Here is a 21,460-nt window from a genome sequence, read left to right as displayed (position 1 = left end):
AAACACACTCAAATATCCTCACTTACATAGCTAACTGTGACATGCTATGGCCTGTCTAGTCAATAGACTACATTTATAGCCAATTACAATTACAGCTGTTATGGCAGTCACTCAACAATCACATAAACACGCATATACTATACAGTACACACACACACACACACACACACTGTGCAGGTTGGTGGCACTTTAATGGGGGAGGATGGGCTCGCGGTAAAGGCTGGAGTGGAATCCGTGGAATGGGATTGAATACATCAAACACCCGTTCCAGACATTATTAACGAGCAGTCCTCCCCTCTACAGCCTCCACTGGTTCACTAACACATCGATTGCTCCAAATGTAGTCCTTCGAGTGTATCTGAAGCCAGGCGGCCCAGTCCGGTCCATGGCCTTGAGCCATGTTTTAGCTGTTTCTCACACACCAGAGTAGAATCCCCACAACCTCATTCCCAAAATGCACTTGGGGAATCCAGCCCATCCCAGGATAAACTCTGTGACATCACAACGTTTATAGACCTTCCACCTGGAATGATCCAATCAGACTAATTCGGACCCAACCCCAGATTATCGTGATGAAACGATTGAAAAAAAGATGTCTCCTACCCTCCCTCCCACCCTCTGTCTCCCACCCTCCCTCCCACCCTCTGTCTCCTACCCTCTGTCTCCCACCCTCTGTCTATATGCATTGAAGGCATGAAAATATATGCCTTCACCAATTGAAAATAGATGCCCTGAATGATTGAAAATAGATCAATTAAACAATTGAAAATAGATGCATTGAACGATTGAAAATATATTAATTGAACGATTGAAATATATTTATTAAACAAATGAAAATAGATGCATTAAGCAATTGAACATTTTAACGATTGAATAATTGAAAATAGATGCATTGAAAAATTGAAAATAGATGCATTGAAAAATTGAAAATAGATGCATTGAATAATTGAAAATAGATGCAAATGAATTGTTTCCGTTTCCAACACCATCTACTATATATACCTTCAGAAATTATTCAATTGAAGAAGAAAAAAACTTTATTCTACATTTTGTTGTATAACAGCCTGATTTTTAAACGATTTAAATATATTTATTTTCTCACCCATCTACAGATAATACTATATAATAATAATAATAATAATATAATAACAACAATAATAATAAATAATACTCCATCATGACAAAGATGAAAACATGTTGTTTTCCACATTTAACAGAATAATGAAATAGAGAAATATTTCATTTACAATAAGTATTCAGACCCCTGAGTCAATACTTGACCTTTGACAGTGATTACAGCTGTGAGTCTTTCTGGGTAAGTCTCAATCCCACAACTGGATTGTGCAACATTAGCCCATTATTATTTTCAGAAATTCTTCAAGTTCTGTCAAATTGGTTGTTGATCATTGCTAGAAAACAATTTTCAGGTGTTTGCCATAGATTTTCAAGTAGATTTAAGTCAGAGTTGTAACATTCAGGAACATTAACTGTCTTCTTGGTGAGCAACCCCAGTGTAGATTTGTCTTTGTGTTTTAGGTTATTGTCCTGCTGAATGGCGTATTCATCTCCCAGTGGTGGAAAGCAGATTGAACCAGATTTTCCTCTGGGATTTTTCCTGTGCATTCCTTTTCTTTTTTATCCTGAAAAACTCCATAGTCCTTAATGATGACAAGCATACCCATAACATGATGCAGCCACCACTATGCTAGAATATATGAAGGGTGGTACTCAGTGATGTGTTGTATTGGATTTGCCCCAAACATAACACTTTGTATTCAGGACATAAAGTGAATTGTTTTGCCTCTTCATTTGCAGTTTTACTTTAGTGCCTTGTTGCAAACAGGATGCATGTTTTGGAAAATTTGTATTCTGTACAGGCTTCCTTCTTTTCACTCAGTCAATTAGGTTAGTATTGTGGAGTGACTACAATGTTGTTGATCCATCCTCAGTTTCTTCCTTTCACAGCCATTAAACTCTGCAACTGTTTTAAAGTCACCATCGGTATCATGGTGAAATCCCTGAGCAGTTTCCTTCCTCTCCGGCAACTGAGTTAGGAAGGACGCCTGTATCTTTGTAGTGACTGGGTGTATTGATACACCATCCATCATTAATAACTTCACCATGCTCAAAGGGCTATTCAATGTCTGCTTGTTTTATCACCCATCTACCAATAGGTGCCCTTCTTTGCGAGGCATTGGAAAACCTCCCTGGTCTTTGTGGTTGAATCTGTGTTTGAAATTCACTGCTCGACTGAGGGACCTTACAGATAATTGTATGTGTGTTGGGTACAGAGACGAGGTGGTCATTCAAAAATCATGTTAAACACTATTATCGTACACAGAGTCCATGCAACTAATTTGGTGATTTGTTCAGCACATTTTTACTCCTGAACTTATTAAGGTTTGCCATAACAAAGGAGTTGAATACTTATTGACTCAAGACATTTCAACTGTTAATTTTTAATAGATTTGTACAAAATAAAAATAAAAATGAAAAAAACATAATTCCACTTTGATAGACCAGTGACAAATATTCTCAATTTAATCCGTTTTAAATTCAGGCTGTAACAACAACTAAATGTGGAAAAAAGGGTCAATAATTTGTGAATGAACTGTATCTACAGTGCAGTCAGTTGCACAAGTAAATGAATAGGCATCACAAATCCTATAAACGGAGATTCAGACTGCAGACTGAGGGTAAGTGTTGGTTTAGCTGGTGCTGATCAGTCCCCTATATCGGTCCCACAGCAACGCGGACGACGAGGACTTGTCTCCGGAGCAGAAGATCGAACGTGAGAAGGAGCGCAGGATGGCCAACAACGCCCGGGAACGGCTGCGTGTCCGAGACATCAACGAGGCTTTCAAGGAGCTGGGGCGCATGGTGCAGCTGCACCTGAAGAGTGACAAGCCACAGACCAAACTGCTCATACTGCATCAGGCCGTGGCCGTCATACTGAGTCTGGAGCAGCAAGTCAGAGGCAAGGGACCTGACACACATATATATATACCTATAGGGACCTGACACACACACATATATATATACCTATAGGGACCTGACACACACACATATATATACATATAGGGACCTGACACACACATATATATACCTATAGGGACCTGACACACACATATATATACATATAGGGACCTGACACACACATATATATACCTATAGGGACCTGACACACACATATATGTATATATACCTATAGGGACCTGACACACACATATATATACCTATAGGGACCTGACACACACATATATATACCTATAGGGACCTGACACACACATATATGTATATATACCTATAGGGACCTGACACACACATATATATACCTATAGGGACCTGACACACACATATACATATATATACCTATAGGGACCTGACACACACATATACATATATATACCTATAGGGACCTGACACACACATATACATATATATACCTATAGGGACCTGACACACACATATACATATATATACCTATAGGGACCTGACACACACACATATATATATATATACCTATTCTGTACGCATACATATATAGTCACACACAGACAGACACACACATAGACAGACACACACATAGACAGACACACACATAGACAGACACACACATGTCAGACAGACACACACATGTCAGACAGACACACACATGTCAGACAGACGTCAGACAGACACACACACATAGACACACACACGTCAGACAGACACACACACGTCAGACAGACACACACACACATCAGACAGACACACGTCAGACAGACACACACACATAGACAGACACACGTCAGACAGACACACACACATAGACAGACACACGTCAGACAGACACACACATAGACAGACACACGTCAGACAGACACACACATAGACAGACACACGTCAGACAGACACACACACGTCAGACAGACACACATAGACAGACACACGTCAGACAGACACACACACATAGACAGACACACGTCAGACAGACACACACACATAGACAGACACACACACATAGACAGGCACAAGTCAGACAGACACACACACGTCAGACAGACACACATCAGACAGACACACACACATAAACAGACACACACGTCAGACAGACACACACACGTCAGACAGACACACACACAGACACACACAAGTCAGACAGACACACACACATAGACAGACACACGTCAGACAGACACACGTCAGACAGACACACGTCAGACAGACACACACACATAGACAGACACACGTCAGACAGACACACACACGTCAGACAGACACACACACAGACACACACAAGTCAGACAGACACACACACATAGACACACACATGTCAGACAGACACAGATTTCCCTTGCTGCTCCTGGCTCAGTATGTGGCTCAGTATGTGTGGGTGTGTGTGTGTGTGTGTAGTATTAGTAGTAGTGGCATTAGTAGTAGTAGTAGTAGTAGCAGTAGTATAGTAGTATAGTAGTAGCAGCAGCAGTAGTAGTAGTAGTATAGAAGTAGTATAGTAGTCGTAGTAGTAGTTGTAGTAGTAGTATTAGTAGTAGTGGCAGTAGCAGCATTAGTAGTATAGTGGTAGTATAGTAGTAGCAGCAGTAGTAGTATAGTGGTAGTAGTAGTAGTAGTAGTAGCAGTAGTAGTGGTAGTAGTACTTTATAAATCATTTTCTAGTACTAGTACTGTTACTACTTCTACTACACACACATACACATACACACACCTACTGAGCCTGGAGCAGCAAATCAGAGGTCAGAGACAATACAGACACACACGCATGCACACACACCAACACACACACACCAGGGTGCATTATTCTTTAGGCCTGGCTGTGGTTGAATCTTAACTTCCCCTTCAAGTTGAATTTTCACTTAGCTTCCTATTGATGTCGCCGCATTAATTAGTGTAAATCTGATTTGAGTGGGAAGTTAAGATTCTCTCCGTAATTTAACAGGACACACACAGAGCACTATCTTCTCAGATCCACATGGGGGTGCTGCTTCAGTTCTTTAAACACTTAACTTGTGTCTATGTTTTCTTGCGCGCTCGTGTGTGCGTGTGTGTGTGTGTGTGTGTGTGGGTCCGTGTCTCTAGAGAGGAACCTGAACCCTAAGGCAGCGTGTCTGAAGAGACGTGAAGAGGAGAAAGGCTCGTCGGACGGCGGAGCGACCCTCTCCCTGGCCGGGCCGCACCACGGCATGGGGGACGCCTCCAACCCAATGGGACAAATGTAAAACCCCCCTAAATGGTCAGAAGATATTCACTTTAAACTAATCTGCTGTGAAAACACATGTACCATAACATACCATTAACCCCCCCCCCCCCCCTAAAAAAAACTAAGAAAATTAAATTGGTGTTTATAATGTTTAACATTCTGGCTCCATTTGCTAAGGAATCAATACAAAACAGACAAGTAATATTCAATAAAAAAACCACTTTTAACAGAGAACAACTATTTGTTCTAATTGTCAGTCTTTCCACAGTGACTTTGCCTACAACGCTCTGCATTGTGTAAATGGTTGGCATTGTTGTTTTGTTTCGCGCTCGCATCCCATATAAATTATACACTTTATAGCAGATTTACAAGTACAAATGGGGACTATTTCTCCATCTGTACATCTTGAGTCCAAGTGGATTGAAATGAAGCAAGCTGGGTAGTTAACAATGGGAGCCTGGCTGACTCTACAAACTCTCACATCTATTGATACAAAATGCTGGGTACATTTGAACAGCAGATTGGCAGTAAGTGTGTTTTTAGTGTGTGTGCTTATTGTGTGTTCCGCTGTGTGTGTGTGTAGTTGTGGAATTTGCTTTAGTTTTCATCAAGAGAAACTCAGTGAAAACCATCTTGTGGTTTTGATTGTGTGTGATGTATTGGGTTGATTGTTTCACCGTCTGTAGTTGAATGTTGTGCAGAAACGATGAGACTGAATCAAGGTTTGACAGTAGTATAACATACAGTACCGAAAACTATGAAATAACAGATATGGAATCATGTAGTAACCAAAAAAAAGTGTTAAACAAATCAAAATATATTTTAGATTTTAGATTCTTCAAAGTAGCCACCCTTCAGGCTCCCGAGTGGCGCAGCAGTCACAGTGCTAGAGGCATCACTACAAACGCTGGTTCAATTCCGGGCTGTATCACAACCGGCTGTGATCGGAAATCCCATAGGGCGGTGCACATTTGGCAAAAATAATTTGTTCTTAACAGACTTGTCTCGTTAAATAAAAAGATGACAGCTTGGCATTCTCTCAACCAGTTTCACCTGGAATGCTTTTCCAACAGTCTTTGAAGGAGTTCCCACATATGCTCAGCACTTGTTGGCTGCTTTTCCTTTACTATGTGGTCCAACTCATCGCAAACCATCTCAATCGGGTTGAGGTCGGGTGATTGTGGAGGCCAGGTCATCTGATGCAGCGATCCATCACTCTCCTTCTTGGTCAAATAGCCCTTAAACAGCCTGGAGGTGTGTTGGGTCATTGTACTGTTGAAAAACAAATGAAAGTCCCACTAAGCTCAAACCAGATGGTGTATCACTGCAGAATGCTGTAGTAGCCATGCTGGTTAAGTGTGCCTTGAATTCTAAATAAATCACTGACAGTGTCACCAGCAAAGCACCCCCACACCATCACACCTTCTCCTCCGTGCTTCACGGTGGGAACCACACATGCTTTCATCTACTTCTACTTTGCGTCTCACAAAGACATGGCGGTTAGAACCAACATTCTCAAATTTGGACTCATCAGACGAAAGGACAGATTTCCACCTGCTTGTGTTTCTTGGCCCAAGCAAGTCTCTCCTTATTATTGGTGTCCTTTAGTAGTGGTTTCTTTGTAGCAATTCGACCATGAAGGCCTGATTCACACTGTCTCCTCTGAACAGTTGATGTTGAGATGTGTCTGTTACTTGAACTCTGTGAGGTGCAATCTGAGGTGCAGTTAATTGCCTATTTCTGAGGCTGGTAACTCTAATGAACGTATCCTCTGCAACAGAGGTAACTCTGGGTCTTCCTTTCCTGTGGCGGTCCTCATGAGAGACAGTTTCATCATAGCGCTTGATTGTTTTTGAGACTGCACTTGAAGAAACTTTCAAAGTTCTTGAAATGTTCATTATTGACTGACCTTCATGTCTTAAAGTAATGATGGACTGTCGTTTCTCTTTGCTTATTTGAGCCGTTCTTGCCATAATATGGACTTGGTATTTTACCAAATAGGGCTCTCTTCTGTTACAACACAACTGATTGGCTCAAACGCATTAAGAAGGAAATAAATTCCACAGATTTGAACAAGGCACACCTGTTCATTGAAATGCATTCCAGGTGAAGCTCATGAAGCTGGTTGAGAGAATGCAAAGGGTGGCTACGTTGAAGAATCTCAAATCTCAAATATATTTTGATTTGTTTAACACTTTTTTTGGTTACTACATGATTCCATATGTGTTATTTCATAGTTTTGATGTCTTCACTATTATTCTACAATGTAGAACATAGTAAAAAAATATAAAGAAAAACCCTTGAAAGAGAAGGTGGAGACAGGAGGCTTGTAGTGAAGAACCAACAGTTGTGTTCTCCATAAGGTTCAGGAGTGGAAAGAGAAGGTGGAGACAGGAGGCTTGTAGTGAAGAACCAACAGTTGTGTTCTCCATAAGGTTCAGGAGTGGAAAGAGAAGGTGGAGACAGGAGGCTTGTAGTGAAGAACCAACAGTTGTGTTCTCCATAAGGTTCAGGAGTGGAAAGAGAAGGTGGAGACAGGAGGCTTGTAGTGAAGAACCAACAGTTGTGTTCTCCATAAGGTTCAGGAGTGGAAAGAGAAGGTGGAGACAGGTGGCTTGTAGTGAAGAACCAACAGTTGTGTTCTCCATAAGGTTCAGGAGTGGAAAGAGAAGGTGGAGACAGGAGGCTTGTAGTGAAGAACCAACAGTTGTGTTCTCCATAAGGTTCAGGAGTGGAAAGAGAAGGTGGAGACAGGAGGCTTGTAGTGAAGAACCAACAGTTGTGTTCTCCATAAGGTTCAGGAGTGGAAAGAGAAGGTGGAGACAGGAGGCTTGTAGTGAAGAACCAACAGTTGTGTTCTCCATAAGGTTCAGGAGTGGAAAGAGAAGGTGGAGACAGGAGGCTTGTAGTGAAGAACCAACAGTTGTGTTCTCCATAAGGTTCAGGAGTGGAAAGAGAAGGTGGAGACAGGTGGCTTGTAGTGAAGAACCAACAGTTGTGTTCTCCATAAGGTTCAGGAGTGGAAAGAGAAGGTGGAGACAGGTGGCTTGTAGTGAAGAACCAACAGTTGTGTTCTCCATAAGGTTCAGGAGTGGAAAGAGAAGGTGGAGACAGGAGGCTTGTAGTGAAGAACCAACAGTTGTGTTCTCCATAAGGTTCAGGAGTGGAAAGAGAAGGTGGAGACAGGTGGCTTGTAGTGAAGAACCAACAGTTGTGTTCTCCATAAGGTTCAGGAGTGGAAAGAGAAGGTGGAGACAGGTGGCTTGTAGTGAAGAACCAACAGTTGTGTTCTCCATAAGGTTCAGGAGTGGAAAGAGAAGGTGGAGACAGGTGGCTTGTAGTGAAGAACCAACAGTTGTGTTCTCCATAAGGTTCAGGAGTGGAAAGAGAAGGTGGAGACAGGTGGCTTGTAGTGAAGAACCAACAGTTGTGTTCTCCATAAGGTTCAGGAGTGGAAAGAGAAGGTGGAGACAGGAGGCTTGTAGTGAAGAACCAACAGTTGTGTTCTCCATAAGGTTCAGGAGTGGAAAGAGAAGGTGGAGACAGGAGGCTTGTAGTGAAGAACCAACAGTTGTGTTCTCCATAAGGTTCAGGAGTGGAAAGAGAAGGTGGAGACAGGAGGCTTGTAGTGAAGAACCAACAGTTGTGTTCTCCATAAGGTTCAGGAGTGGAAAGAGAAGGTGGAGACAGGAGGCTTGTAGTGAAGAACCAACAGTTGTGTTCTCCATAAGGTTCAGGAGTGGAAAGAGAAGGTGGAGACAGGAGGCTTGTAGTGAAGAACCAACAGTTGTGTTCTCCATAAGGTTCAGGAGTGGAAAGAGAAGGTGGAGACAGGTGGCTTGTAGTGAAGAACCAACAGTTGTGTTCTCCATAAGGTTCAGGAGTGGAAAGAGAAGGTGGAGACAGGAGGCTTGTAGTGAAGAACCAACAGTTGTGTTCTCCATAAGGTTCAGGAGTGGAAAGAGAAGGTGGAGACAGGTGGCTTGTAGTGAAGAACCAACAGTTGTGTTCTCCATAAGGTTCAGGAGTGGAAAGAGAAGGTGGAGACAGGAGGCTTGTAGTGAAGAACCAACAGTTGTGTTCTCCATAAGGTTCAGGAGTGGAAAGAGAAGGTGGAGACAGGAGGCTTGTAGTGAAGAACCAACAGTTGTGTTCTCCATAAGGTTCAGGAGTGGAAAGAGAAGGTGGAGACAGGAGGCTTGTAGTGAAGAACCAACAGTTGTGTTCTCCATAAGGTTCAGGAGTGGAAAGAGAAGGTGGAGACAGGAGGCTTGTAGTGAAGAACCAACAGTTGTGTTCTCCATAAGGTTCAGGAGTGGAAAGAGAAGGTGGAGACAGGAGGCTTGTAGTGAAGAACCAACAGTTGTGTTCTCCATAAGGTTCAGGAGTGGAAAGAGAAGGTGGAGACAGGTGGCTTGTAGTGAAGAACCAACAGTTGTGTTCTCCATAAGGTTCAGGAGTGGAAAGAGAAGGTGGAGACAGGAGGCTTGTAGTGAAGAACCAACAGTTGTGTTCTCCATAAGGTTCAGGAGTGGAAAGAGAAGGTGGAGACAGGTGGCTTGTAGTGAAGAACCAACAGTTGTGTTCTCCATAAGGTTCAGGAGTGGAAAGAGAAGGTGGAGACAGGAGGCTTGTAGTGAAGAACCAACAGTTGTGTTCTCCATAAGGTTCAGGAGTGGAAAGAGAAGGTGGAGACAGGAGGCTTGTAGTGAAGAACCAACAGTTGTGTTCTCCATAAGGTTCAGGAGTGGAAAGAGAAGCATCTGAAATCCAGTACACAGGTACAGAAGCTAATCAGACAGTGGTACACAGGTACACAGGTACACAGGTAGAGAAGCTAATCAGACAGTGGTACACAGGTACACAGGTAGAGAAGCTAATCAGACAGTGGTACACAGGTAGAGAAGCTAATCAGACAGTGGTACACAGGTACAGAAGCTAATCAGACAGTGGTACACAGGTACAGAAGCTAATCAGACAGTGGTACACAGGTAGAGAAGCTAATCAGACAGTGGTACACAGGTACAGAAGCTAATCAGACAGTGGTACACAGGTACAGAAGCTAATCAGACAGTGGTACACAGGTAGAGAAGCTAATCAGACAGTGGTACACAGGTACACAGGTACACAGGTAGAGAAGCTAATCAGACAGTGGTACACAGGTACACAGGTAGAGAAGCTAATCAGACAGTGGTACACAGGTAGAGAAGCTAATCAGACAGTGGTACACAGGTAGAGAAGCTAATCAGACAGTGGTACACAGGTACAGAAGCTAATCCTTTAGGTTTCTTCTCATTTGTTTGTGTGTGTGTGTGTGTGTGTGTGTGTGTGTGTGTGTGTGTGTGTGTGTGTGTGTGTGTGTGTGTGTGTGTGTGTGTGTGTGTGTGTGTGTGTGTGTGTGTGTGTGTGTGTGTGTGCGTGCGTGCGTGCGTGTGTGTGCATGCGTGTGTCGTGACGTGTCATCTTTGTTGGTTTGTCCAGGTAACAGCTGTCTCTAACCCCTTCTGTCCTCCTATAGGTCCAAGCTCCCGGAGTTCATCAAGATGATGAGTGACCACTTCCTTTGACAACATTCTCTTATTTCCTGAACCAATCAATCAACCGATCACGTCAATCAACGATCGATCGATCTGACCAACGTCTTGCCCTGACAACCTGTCTTTTGTCTCCTGTAGAAATAAATGAACCCACATGTATATTGGCTATGGAACAACATAACAGATACTACAATACTACAATACTACAGTACTACAGTACTACAAATACTACAATACTACAGTACTACAGATATTACAGTACTACAGATACTACAATACTACAGTACTACAGATATTACAGTACTACAGATACTACAATACTACAGTACTACAGATACTACAGTACTACAGTACTACAGATACTACAGTACTACAGATTCTACAGTACTACAGATACTACAATACTACAGTACTACAGATTCCACAATACTACAGTACTACAGATACTACAGTACTACAGATATTACAGTACTACAGATACTAAAGAAACTACAGATACTACAGTACTACAGATACTACAATACTACAGATACTACAATACTACAGAAACTACAGTACTACAGATATTACAATACTACAGTACTACAGATATTACAATACTACAGATACTACAGTTCTACAGATAATACAATACTACAGTACTACAGATACTACAGTACTACAGTACTACAGATATTACAATACTACAGAAACTACAATACTACAGATACTACAGTACTACAGATACTACAATAACTACAGTACTACAGATACTACAGATACCACAGTACTACAATACTACAGATACTACAGTACTATATATACTACAGTACTATAGATAATACAGATACTACAGATACTACAGTACTACAGATTCTACAGTACTACAGTGCTACAATACTACAGATAATACATATACTATAGACACAACAGTACTATAGATAATACAGATACTACAGATTCTACAGTACTACAGTACTACAGATAATGCATATACTACAGTACTACAGATACTACAGATTCTACAATACTACAGATTCTACAGTACTACAGATTCTACAGTACTACAGTACTACAGATAATGCATATACTACAGTACTACAGATACTACAGATTCTACAATACTACAGATTCTACAGTACTACAGATTCTAGAGTACTACAGATTCTAGAGTACTACAGATTCTAGAGTACTACAGATTCTACAGTACTACAGATTCTAGAGTACTACAGATTCTAGAGTACTACAGATTCTAGAGTACTACAGATTCTAGAGTACTACAGTACAATACATTTGTTCTTATTTCTTTCTGTTATTATATATCTTAAAGATTTTTAAAAAATGAAAAAAAATATATATAATAATTGATGCAACTACTCGATGTTGGGGGACTATTTCAAACATATCATTATGTTTTTTAAACAATGTTTAACAATGTTGCAGACTGAGCTGTTAGTGAACACAGCCCTATCAACTGAATGGCAATCTTCTCCACACTGTGGAAACTCTTGCAGTAGTGCCTGAAATCCTCCTTGATGTTTCAAGTTAGCTAGATATATATGAAAACTCAATCAGTCAGTCTAGACGGGAGAGGGTATTAATAGAATATGAAAAGTAGACATTATGTAGAATTTCGAAGTATTGTAAAAACACGCAATAATGACAACAACAAAAAAGTGTACTTCTAATCTAAAACAGAACAGATTCATTTTGAGATAACACTTTGTTTTGGACTGTATGCTAGAATGGATAGAGGCAAAAAAAAAATGGCTGCCCCTTATACTTATAGCCACTCGAAACTAGCAAATGTCCAGATTCAGATTTTAAATGTGTTTTCATTGGCCATTCCTTTGCGTGGGCGGAGCAGATGAGCAAATGGACCCTTGTGATTGGAGGGCAGGCCGTTGGTAGTGTTACTGTTCGTTAGCCCATGTTACTAGGCAGATGAAGGAAGGACGGAGAGAAAAGAAAGGGTGGAGAGATTGTCTCCTTGCTGTGTCTGTCACACAGACAGATCCAGAACAAAGTCTCTCGCCCCGTGATGACGTCACTTCCTGGTTGGTGATGTCACGTCCTGGTTGGCGATGACGCTGCGTCGGAAAGGCACAGCCAGAGGGGGGATGTACATCCCAGAGGCCGAGCAGTCGGTCATCTTGTATGATTTGTCTGATTTATAAACCCCGGTCTAGCACTTCACACCCCCCTCTGTCACCCGCCCCAGTTCTCCCTTCCTGCCCCAATCCCCAGACCCTGCAAGGCTCCAGAGATGCAATTTTAACATTCACTTCTACCAATGTGCCTTTCAGAGTTCATATCATTCAAATGCGATGAGGAGGAAACGGACGTTATCTGAACTTTTTAGGATTCAAGCTTAGGGAACTGTTAGTTATTAGGTCTATGCAGTCAGGTTTTTTCCGACCTGGGAATTCAAAAAAAGAAAAAGAAATCAGTCAAAAGAGAAAAAAAAGTATTTTTGGGATAAACTGTATTTAATTGTACTGTATGCTTATATGTAATTAGATGACGTGTCCCTCAACAGACCTTGTTTTAGTCAGTTGAGCCCCCTGGCGGCCCCAGCACCCCGAGTTTCAGACCCCTTCCTGTATTATTCCAAGTTTCAGCCCGTTTCCATAGTGACCTACACGTCTGTTATTGAGCGTTGTATTATAGCTATCAGCTTTTTTATCAATATTGGCTTGTCCGTGAGCCCCTGTAGTCTTCAGTACCCGTGTGTGGTTGTATGTGTAAAACAGAACCTTCTTCCTCTTTTTGAAATCTTTCTCTTATTCTTTGTCTGTTCTGGTTTCTCCGTTGATGAAAAAAGTACTAAACCACAACTTGCTGCCCTATGGAGATTCGTCAGCAGCTGTTTTTAAATGTGGTTTACATTATCCAATCAACGCAAAGGCACTGAAACTGGAAGATAATCTATTTGAAAAATCTATATATATAAATGTAAAAATATATACAATATATAAATAAGGAAGGTGCCAGTTTTCAGAGGAGAGGTTGTTTTGGTGGTGATTAATTATTTTCTCAGAGATGGGTAGAAGGTTTGAAAAGGCATCTCAGTGTTACTTTAAAGAGACAAGACGCGTTCTTCTCTGCTGTGCCGTGACATCACAATGACTGACTATGGCGTCCCTGACTGGACAAAAGGGACCGGTTTTCTCTGGCAGGGCCGTGACATCACAATGACTGACTATGGCGTCCCTGACTGGACAAAAGGGACCGGTTTTCTCTGGCAGGGCCGTGACATCACAATGACTGACTATGGCGTCCCTGACTGGACAAAAGGGACCGGTTTTCTCTGGCAGGGCCGTGACATCACAATGACTGACTATGGCGTCCCTGACTGGACAAAAGGGACCGGTCTTCTCTGGCAGGCCGTGACATCACAATGACTGACTATGGCGTCCCTGATGGGACAAAAGGGACCAGAGTTACAACATGCTCCACTCACTGCTATTCAGCCTTTCAAAGGAAACGCAGACATTTGTCAATTGTATGCAACAAATGCAAACTGACGATTATTTTGAAATTGTGTATGTAAAAGTTATATTTTTACATGTAGGCTGTTGTTATTTTGTGTTTAGATAATACGTTGTGTTAGTTTTTTGTTAAAAGATGAAAAAGTAACATTTGGTGTTGAAAACATGTCACATTGAAAATGTAGTCAAAGGTTTCAATATCATATTTGTTTAGTTTTTTTTCAGCATTTTGTTTGTTTATATCAAGAAGGTATATAATATTATTTTCATGCTCCATGCTCATTGCCATTTTTTCATTGCCATTTTTCATTGTATTTTTGAAGAAATAATGTATAAAATAAGTCATAATTACACAGGGTTCATGACCTTTTGGTTGGGGGTGCTGGTGGTGAATAGCTGAAAGTGGGAGAGAATTGAGTTGATTTGATCAGTTGTATTCTGCTTGTAATTGTCTGGTTATTCTAGCCAGGTGCCAATATTAATTAAATATCAATGGCACGTAACTGTATGTGTGTCATGGCTTCTCAACTCACTGTTCTTTATATATATATATATATATATATATATATATATCTCAGTGTTGCACCACGATGACTCGTTGACAGACAGCACAACTCTCGTCCACAGGGAAATACTCAATATTCTGACTGTATTCAAGTGGTGCCAAACAAGTACTGGTCAGAGTTACAGTTGGCAAGAAATCTTCATTTGTCAGGTTAATTAAAATGTTTGATTGTCTTAAAATGTGCCCCTATCATCTGAAAATTAACGTTAATATATTATTAGTAAAGATTGAAAAATGTTGCAATCTTTTTAGCTATTTTCCCCCAAAAAACGTTAGGCAGATTCAGTCTATTATTTGACAGTGTTTTCCAGCTAATTCCTGATCATTCTTGATCAGTCCTGATCATTTCTGATCATTCCACCTAATTCCTGATCATTCTTGATCATTCCACCTAATTCCTGATCATTCTTGATCATCCCTGATAATTTCTGATCATTCTAATTCATGCTGTTTGAATCGGACCTACGCTAAACTATTTCGATTTGCTAATATTTCGATTTGAGATGTAATTTTGAGTATAAAATTGCAATATCTCAGTTGTTGTGTTTATAGCAACAGGCAAACAATTATTTCCTTTTCCAGCAGTGATGCTATCGGTAATAGCAGTGATGCTATCGGTTACAGCAGTGATGCTATCGGTTATAGCAGTGATGCTATCGGTTATAGCAGTGATGCTATCGGTTACAGCAGTGATGCTATCGGTTACAGCAGTGATGCTATCGGTTACAGCAGTGATGCTATCGGTTATAGCAGTGATGCTATCGGTTGCAGCAGTGATGCTATTGGTTACAGCAGTGATGCTATCGGTTATAGCAGTGATGCTATCGGTTATAGCAGTGATGCTATCGGTTACAGCAGTGATGCTATCGGTTATAGCAGTGATGCTATCGGTTATAGGAGTGATGCTATCGGTTATAGCAGTGATGCTATCGGTTATAGCAGTGCTTTATCTTCCACGGTGGTGTGTAAGGGTAGAAAACACACACAGCGTTGAATGCATCGGGGAATGTTCTAGAATCTTGTTCGTTATGGGAAAAATGTTGCCCTTGAAAGCAAATTATTGAGCTACATTGTTCACCGAGAACAAAAAAAATACAAAAGTAAAAGGCTCTTGGCAAGATGTATTTTTATTTCTTGTAATTCCATAAAGAGAGTTACTTTTAGTCATTTAACCGCCCTTTCCTCTACGGTGTTATGATGTTATGTTCTCTGTTTGAGTTGTACACATCTGAAGCAGACGCTGGTTAACCACAGACTGAAAAAAAAAAGGCTACGACGAACTGGATTTGATTTTGTGCTTCAGATAATGGGCACCGATGAACACAAGCAACGCAAACAGCACTGATATTTGGTCATTTATCAAGGTGTTTTCCGTTGTGCAAAAAAAAAAGAATGAAAAAGAAACTGCATTTTATACAAATGGTTACCATGGGTGTTGGTTACCATGGGTGATGGTTACCATGGGTGATGGTTACCATGGTTACCATGGGTGTTGGTCACCATGGGTGTTGGTTACCATGGGTGATGGTTACCATGGGGTGATGGTTACCAGGGGTGTTTATGTGACACAAATTTTTCAGGAAGACCTAATGTTTTTTGTCAAATGTAAAAAAATACAAATAATGAAAAATAATCAAGTTAACAATAATAGGGGCCTCTTTGCTTGATAACAATGGCTGCCATAAAAAAAAAACAAGGGTCAATTATTTAACATCTATTGCCAAGTAATATCGATTTAATTTCTGATACAATTCAAAAACCACAAAGTCAAACAGATTTAAGTCTTGATCAAAAGTTTAACCTGACTAGATTATCATTATACTCAGAAAGAAAACTCCTTTTTAAAGCAACATTAATGAAAGGTATTGTACACTTGAAGTTTGAAAGGTTGGCTGATGAGTTTCCATTCGTCTTCAGTCTAGCTTCTAGCCACCATCTACAGTGACACCTGTCAATCAAGTTATGTCTGCAATTTGTACATATGCAGTCTTCAATATGGTTTAATTACTCTCTTCAATTTTTGATCTCACATCGCATCACAGCAAAGTTAGACTACAGAGATACTAACACAGAAGTTAGACTACAGAGATACTGACTAACACAGAAGTTAGACTACAGAGATACTAACACAAAAGTTAGACTACAGAGATACTAACACAAAAGTTAGTTAACAAAAGTTAACATTCACAGTTCTATATCTGACACTACATAGATACTAACACAGAGAAATATAGGACTATTATTTTGGCACCATGGCTATGCCCCCATAGGATGACAATGCCCCCATCCATAAGGCACGAGGGGTCACTGAATGGTTTGATGATGGCCATGGCCGTCTCAGTCACCAGATCTCAACCCAACCGAATGGGAGATTCTGGAGCGACGCCTGAGACCAGCGTTTTCCACCACCGTCAACAAAACACCAAATGATGGAATTTCTCATGGAAGAATGATGTCACATCCCTCCAGTAGAGATCCAGACACCTGTAGAATGCATGCCGAGGTGCATTGAAGCTGTTATTCTGGCAGTTACCTGTATGTGTAAGTATCACAGATTCTAATAAAGATACACCAGGTGGCACCATGGCTTCTTCTCCTTCTTTAATCTGGCTAGTCATTGTTTTACTTCTTCTTCTACTTTAATCTGGCTAGTCATTGTTTTACTTCTTCTACTTTAATCTGGCTAGTCATTGTTTTACTTCTTCTTCTACTTTAATCTGGCTAGTCATTGTTTTACTTCTTCTTCTACTTTAATCTGGCTAGTCATTGTTTTACTTCTTCTCCTTCTTTAATCTGGCTAGTCATTGTTTTACTTCTTCTACTTCTTTAATCTGGCTAGTCATTGTTTTACTTCTTCTACTTCTTTAATCTGGCTAGTCATTGTTTTACTTCTTCTACTTCTTTAATCTGGCTAGTCATTGTTTTACTTCTTCTTCTCCTTCTTTAATCTGGCTAGTCATTGTTTTTCTTCTTCTCCTTCTTTAATCTGTTATAGACTCCATGTGTAATAATGGTGAAAATATATGAACTGTGACCTTTTTCATTCTAATTGTTACTTGTGATGCAATTAAAGTGAGAAACAGTGAGAGGAGAATGACCATGGATCGGTGCCTGGCGTTTAGACCAGGGCACCTTATCATAGTAGAGAACTAGACTAGGGAACCCTATCATAGTAGAGAACTAGACTAGGGCACCCTATCATAGTAGAGAACTAGACTAGGGCACCCTATCATAGAGAACTAGACTAGGGCACCCTATCATAGTAGAGAACTAGACTAGGGCACCCTATCATAGAGAACTAGACTAGGGCACCCTATCATAGTAGAGAACTAGACCAGGGCACCCTATCAAAGAGAACTAGACTAGGGCACCCTATCATAGAGAACTAGACTAGGGCACCCCATCATAGAGAACTAGACTAGGGCACCTTATCATAGTAGAGAACTAGACTAGGGCACCTTATCATAGTAAAGAACTAGACTAGGGCACCTTATCATAGTAGAGAACTAGACTAGGGCACCTTATCATAGTAGAGAACTAGACTAGGGCACCCTATCATAGAGAACTAGACTAGGGCACCCTATCATAGTAGAGAACTAGACTAGGACACCCTATCATAGTAGAGAACTAGACTAGGGAACCCTATCATAGAGAACTAGACTAGGGCACCCTATCAAAGTAGAGAACTAGACTAGGGCACCCTATCATAGAGAACTAGACTAGGGCACCCTATCATAGTAGAGAACTAGACTAGGGAACCCTATCATAGAGAACTAGACTAGGGCACCCTATCATAGTAGAGAACTAGACTAGGGCACCCTATCATAGAGAACTAGACTAGGGCACCCTATCATAGTAGAGAATTAGACTAGGGCACCCTATCATAGAGAACTAGACTAGGACACCCTATCATAGTAGAGAACTAGACTAGGGCACCCTATCATAGTAGAGAACTAGACTAGGGCACCCTATCATAGTAGAGAACTAGACTAGGGCACCCTATCATAGTAGAGAACTAGACTAGGGCACCCTATCATAGAGAACTAGACTAGGGCACCCTATCATAGTAGAGAACTAGACTAGGGCACCCTATCATAGTAGAGAACTAGACCAGGGCACCCTATCATAGTAGAGAACTAGACCAGGGCACCCTATCATAGAGAACTAGACTAGGGCACCCTATCATAGAGAACTAGACTAGGGCACCCCATCATAGAGAACTAGACTAGGGCACCTTATCATAGTAGAGAACTAGACTAGGGCACCTTATCATAGTAGAGAACTAGACTAGGGCACCTTATCATAGTAGAGAACTAGACTAGGGCACCTTATCATAGTAGAGAACTAGACTAGGGCACCCTATCATAGAGAACTAGACTAGGGCACCCTATCATAGTAGAGAACTAGACTAGGACACCCTATCATAGTAGAGAACTAGACTAGGGCACCCTATCATAGAGAACTAGACTAGGGCACCCTATCATAGTAGAGAACTAGACTAGGGCACCCTATCATAGAGAACTAGACTAGGACACCCTATCATAGTAGAGAACTAGACTAGGGCACCCTATCATAGTAGAGAACTAGACTAGGGCACCCTATCATAGTATAGAACTAGACTAGGGCACCCTATCATAGTAGAGAACTAGACTAGGGCACCCTATCATAGAGAACTAGACTAGGGCACCCTATCATAGTAGAGAACTAGACTAGGGCACCCTATCATAGTAGAGAACTAGACCAGGGCACCCTATCATAGTAGAGAACTAGACCAGGGCACCCTATCATAGAGAACTAGACTAGGGCACCCTATCATAGAGAACTAGACTAGGGCACCCCACCATAGAGAACTAGACTAGGGCACCTTATCATAGTAGAGAACTAGACTAGGGCACCTTATCATAGTAGAGAACTAGACTAGAGCACCTTATCATAGTAGAGAACTAGACTAGGGCACCTTATCATAGTAGAGAACTAGACTAGGGCACCTTATCATAGTAGAGAACTAGACTAGGGCACCCTATCATAGAGAACTAGACTAGGGCACCCTATCATAGTAGAGAACTAGACTAGGACACCCTATCATAGTAGAGAACTAGACTAGGGCACACTATCATAGAGAACTAGACTAGGGCACCCTATCATAGTAGAGAACTAGACTAGGGCACCCTATCATAGTAGAGAACTAGACTAGGGCACACTATCATAGAGAACTAGACCAGGGCACCCTATCATAGTAGAGAACTAGACTAGGGCACACTATCATAGAGAACTAGACTAGGGCACCCTATCATAGTAGAGAACTAGACTAGGGCACCCTATCATAGTAGAGAACTAGACTAGGGCACCCTATCATAGAGAACTAGACTAGGGCACCCTATCATAGTAGAGAACTAGACTAGGGCACACTATCATAGAGAACTAGACTAGGGCACCCTATCATAGTAGAGAACTAGACTAGGGCACCCTATCATAGTAGAGAACTAGACTAGGGCACCCTATCATAGAGAACTAGACTAGGGCACCCTATCATAGTAGAGAACTAGACTAGGGCACCCTATCATAGAGAACTAGACTAGGGCACCCTATCATAGTAGAGAACTAGACCAGGGCACCCTATCATAGAGAACTAGACTAGGGCACCCTATCATAGAGAACTAGACTAGGGCACCCCATCATAGAGAACTAGACTAGGGCACCTTATCATAGTAGAGAACTAGACTAGGGCACCTTATCATAGTAGAGAACTAGACTAGGGCACCTTATCATAGTAGAGAACTAGACTGGGGCACCTTATCGTAGTAGAGAACTAGACTAGGGCACCCTATCATAGTAGAGAACTAGACCAGGGCACCCTATCATAGTAGAGAACTAGACCAGGGCACCCTATCATAGAGAACTAGACTAGGGCACCCTATCATAGAGAACTAGACTAGGGCACCCCACCATAGAGAACTAGACTAGGGCACCTTATCATAGTAGAGAACTAGACTAGGGCACCTTATCATAGTAGAGAACTAGACTAGGGCACCTTATCATAGTAGAGAACTAGACTAGGGCACCTTATCATAGTAGAGAACTAGACTAGGGCACCTTATCATAGTAGAGAACTAGACTAGGGCACCCTATCATAGAGAACTAGACTAGGGCACCCTATCATAGTAGAGAACTAGACTAGGACACCCTATCATAGTAGAGAACTAGACTAGGGCACCCTATCATAGAGAACTAGACTAGGACACCCTATCATAGTAGAGAACTAGACTAGGGCACCCTATCATAGTAGAGAACTAGACTAGGGCACACTATCATAGAGAACTAGACTAGGGCACACTATCATAGAGAACTAGACTAGGGCACCCTATCATAGTAGAGAACTAGACTAGGGCACCCTATCATAGTAGAGAACTAGACTAGGGCACACTATCATAGAGAACTAGACTAGGGCACCCTATCATAGTAGAGAACTAGACTAGGGCACCCTATCATAGTAGAGAACTAGACTAGGGCACACTATCATAGAGAACTAGACCAGGGCACCCTATCATAGTAGAGAACTAGACTAGGGCACACTATCATAGAGAACTAGACTAGGGCACCCTATCATAGTAGAGAACTAGACTAGGGCACCCTATCATAGTAGAGAACTAGACTAGGGCACCCTATCATAGAGAACTAGACTAGGGCA

At 41.4% G+C, this 21,460-nt stretch overlaps 1 protein-coding gene across 7 annotated transcripts in view; it reads left to right on the top strand.

Annotated features, from left to right (window-relative positions):
• The window catches only part of LOC109879714 (transcription factor 4), a 351,270-nt gene extending 336,560 nt beyond the window's left edge, over nt 1-14,710 (top strand). For 4 of the 7 annotated variants that reach the window (XM_031826057.1, XM_031826059.1, XM_031826062.1 and 1 more), the window contains 3 exons: nt 2,748-2,977; nt 5,080-5,215; nt 10,719-14,710. In XM_031826057.1, the coding sequence (XP_031681917.1) occupies nt 2,748-2,977; nt 5,080-5,215; nt 10,719-10,767 (415 nt within the window). In that variant the 3' untranslated portion in view covers nt 10,768-14,710. Of the gene's footprint in view, nt 1-2,747; nt 2,978-5,079; nt 5,234-10,718 lie in introns of all 7 variants that reach the window. The other 3 variants (XM_031826058.1, XM_031826060.1, XM_031826063.1) reach the window with 1 other exon arrangement.
• The last annotated feature ends 6,750 nt before the right edge of the window (nt 14,711-21,460 follow it).

This window comes from Oncorhynchus kisutch, linkage group LG6, assembly GCF_002021735.2.
Source record: "Oncorhynchus kisutch isolate 150728-3 linkage group LG6, Okis_V2, whole genome shotgun sequence".
Taxonomy (NCBI): Eukaryota; Metazoa; Chordata; class Actinopteri; order Salmoniformes; family Salmonidae; genus Oncorhynchus; species Oncorhynchus kisutch.
This window is presented reverse-complemented; position numbering and strand designations above follow the sequence as displayed.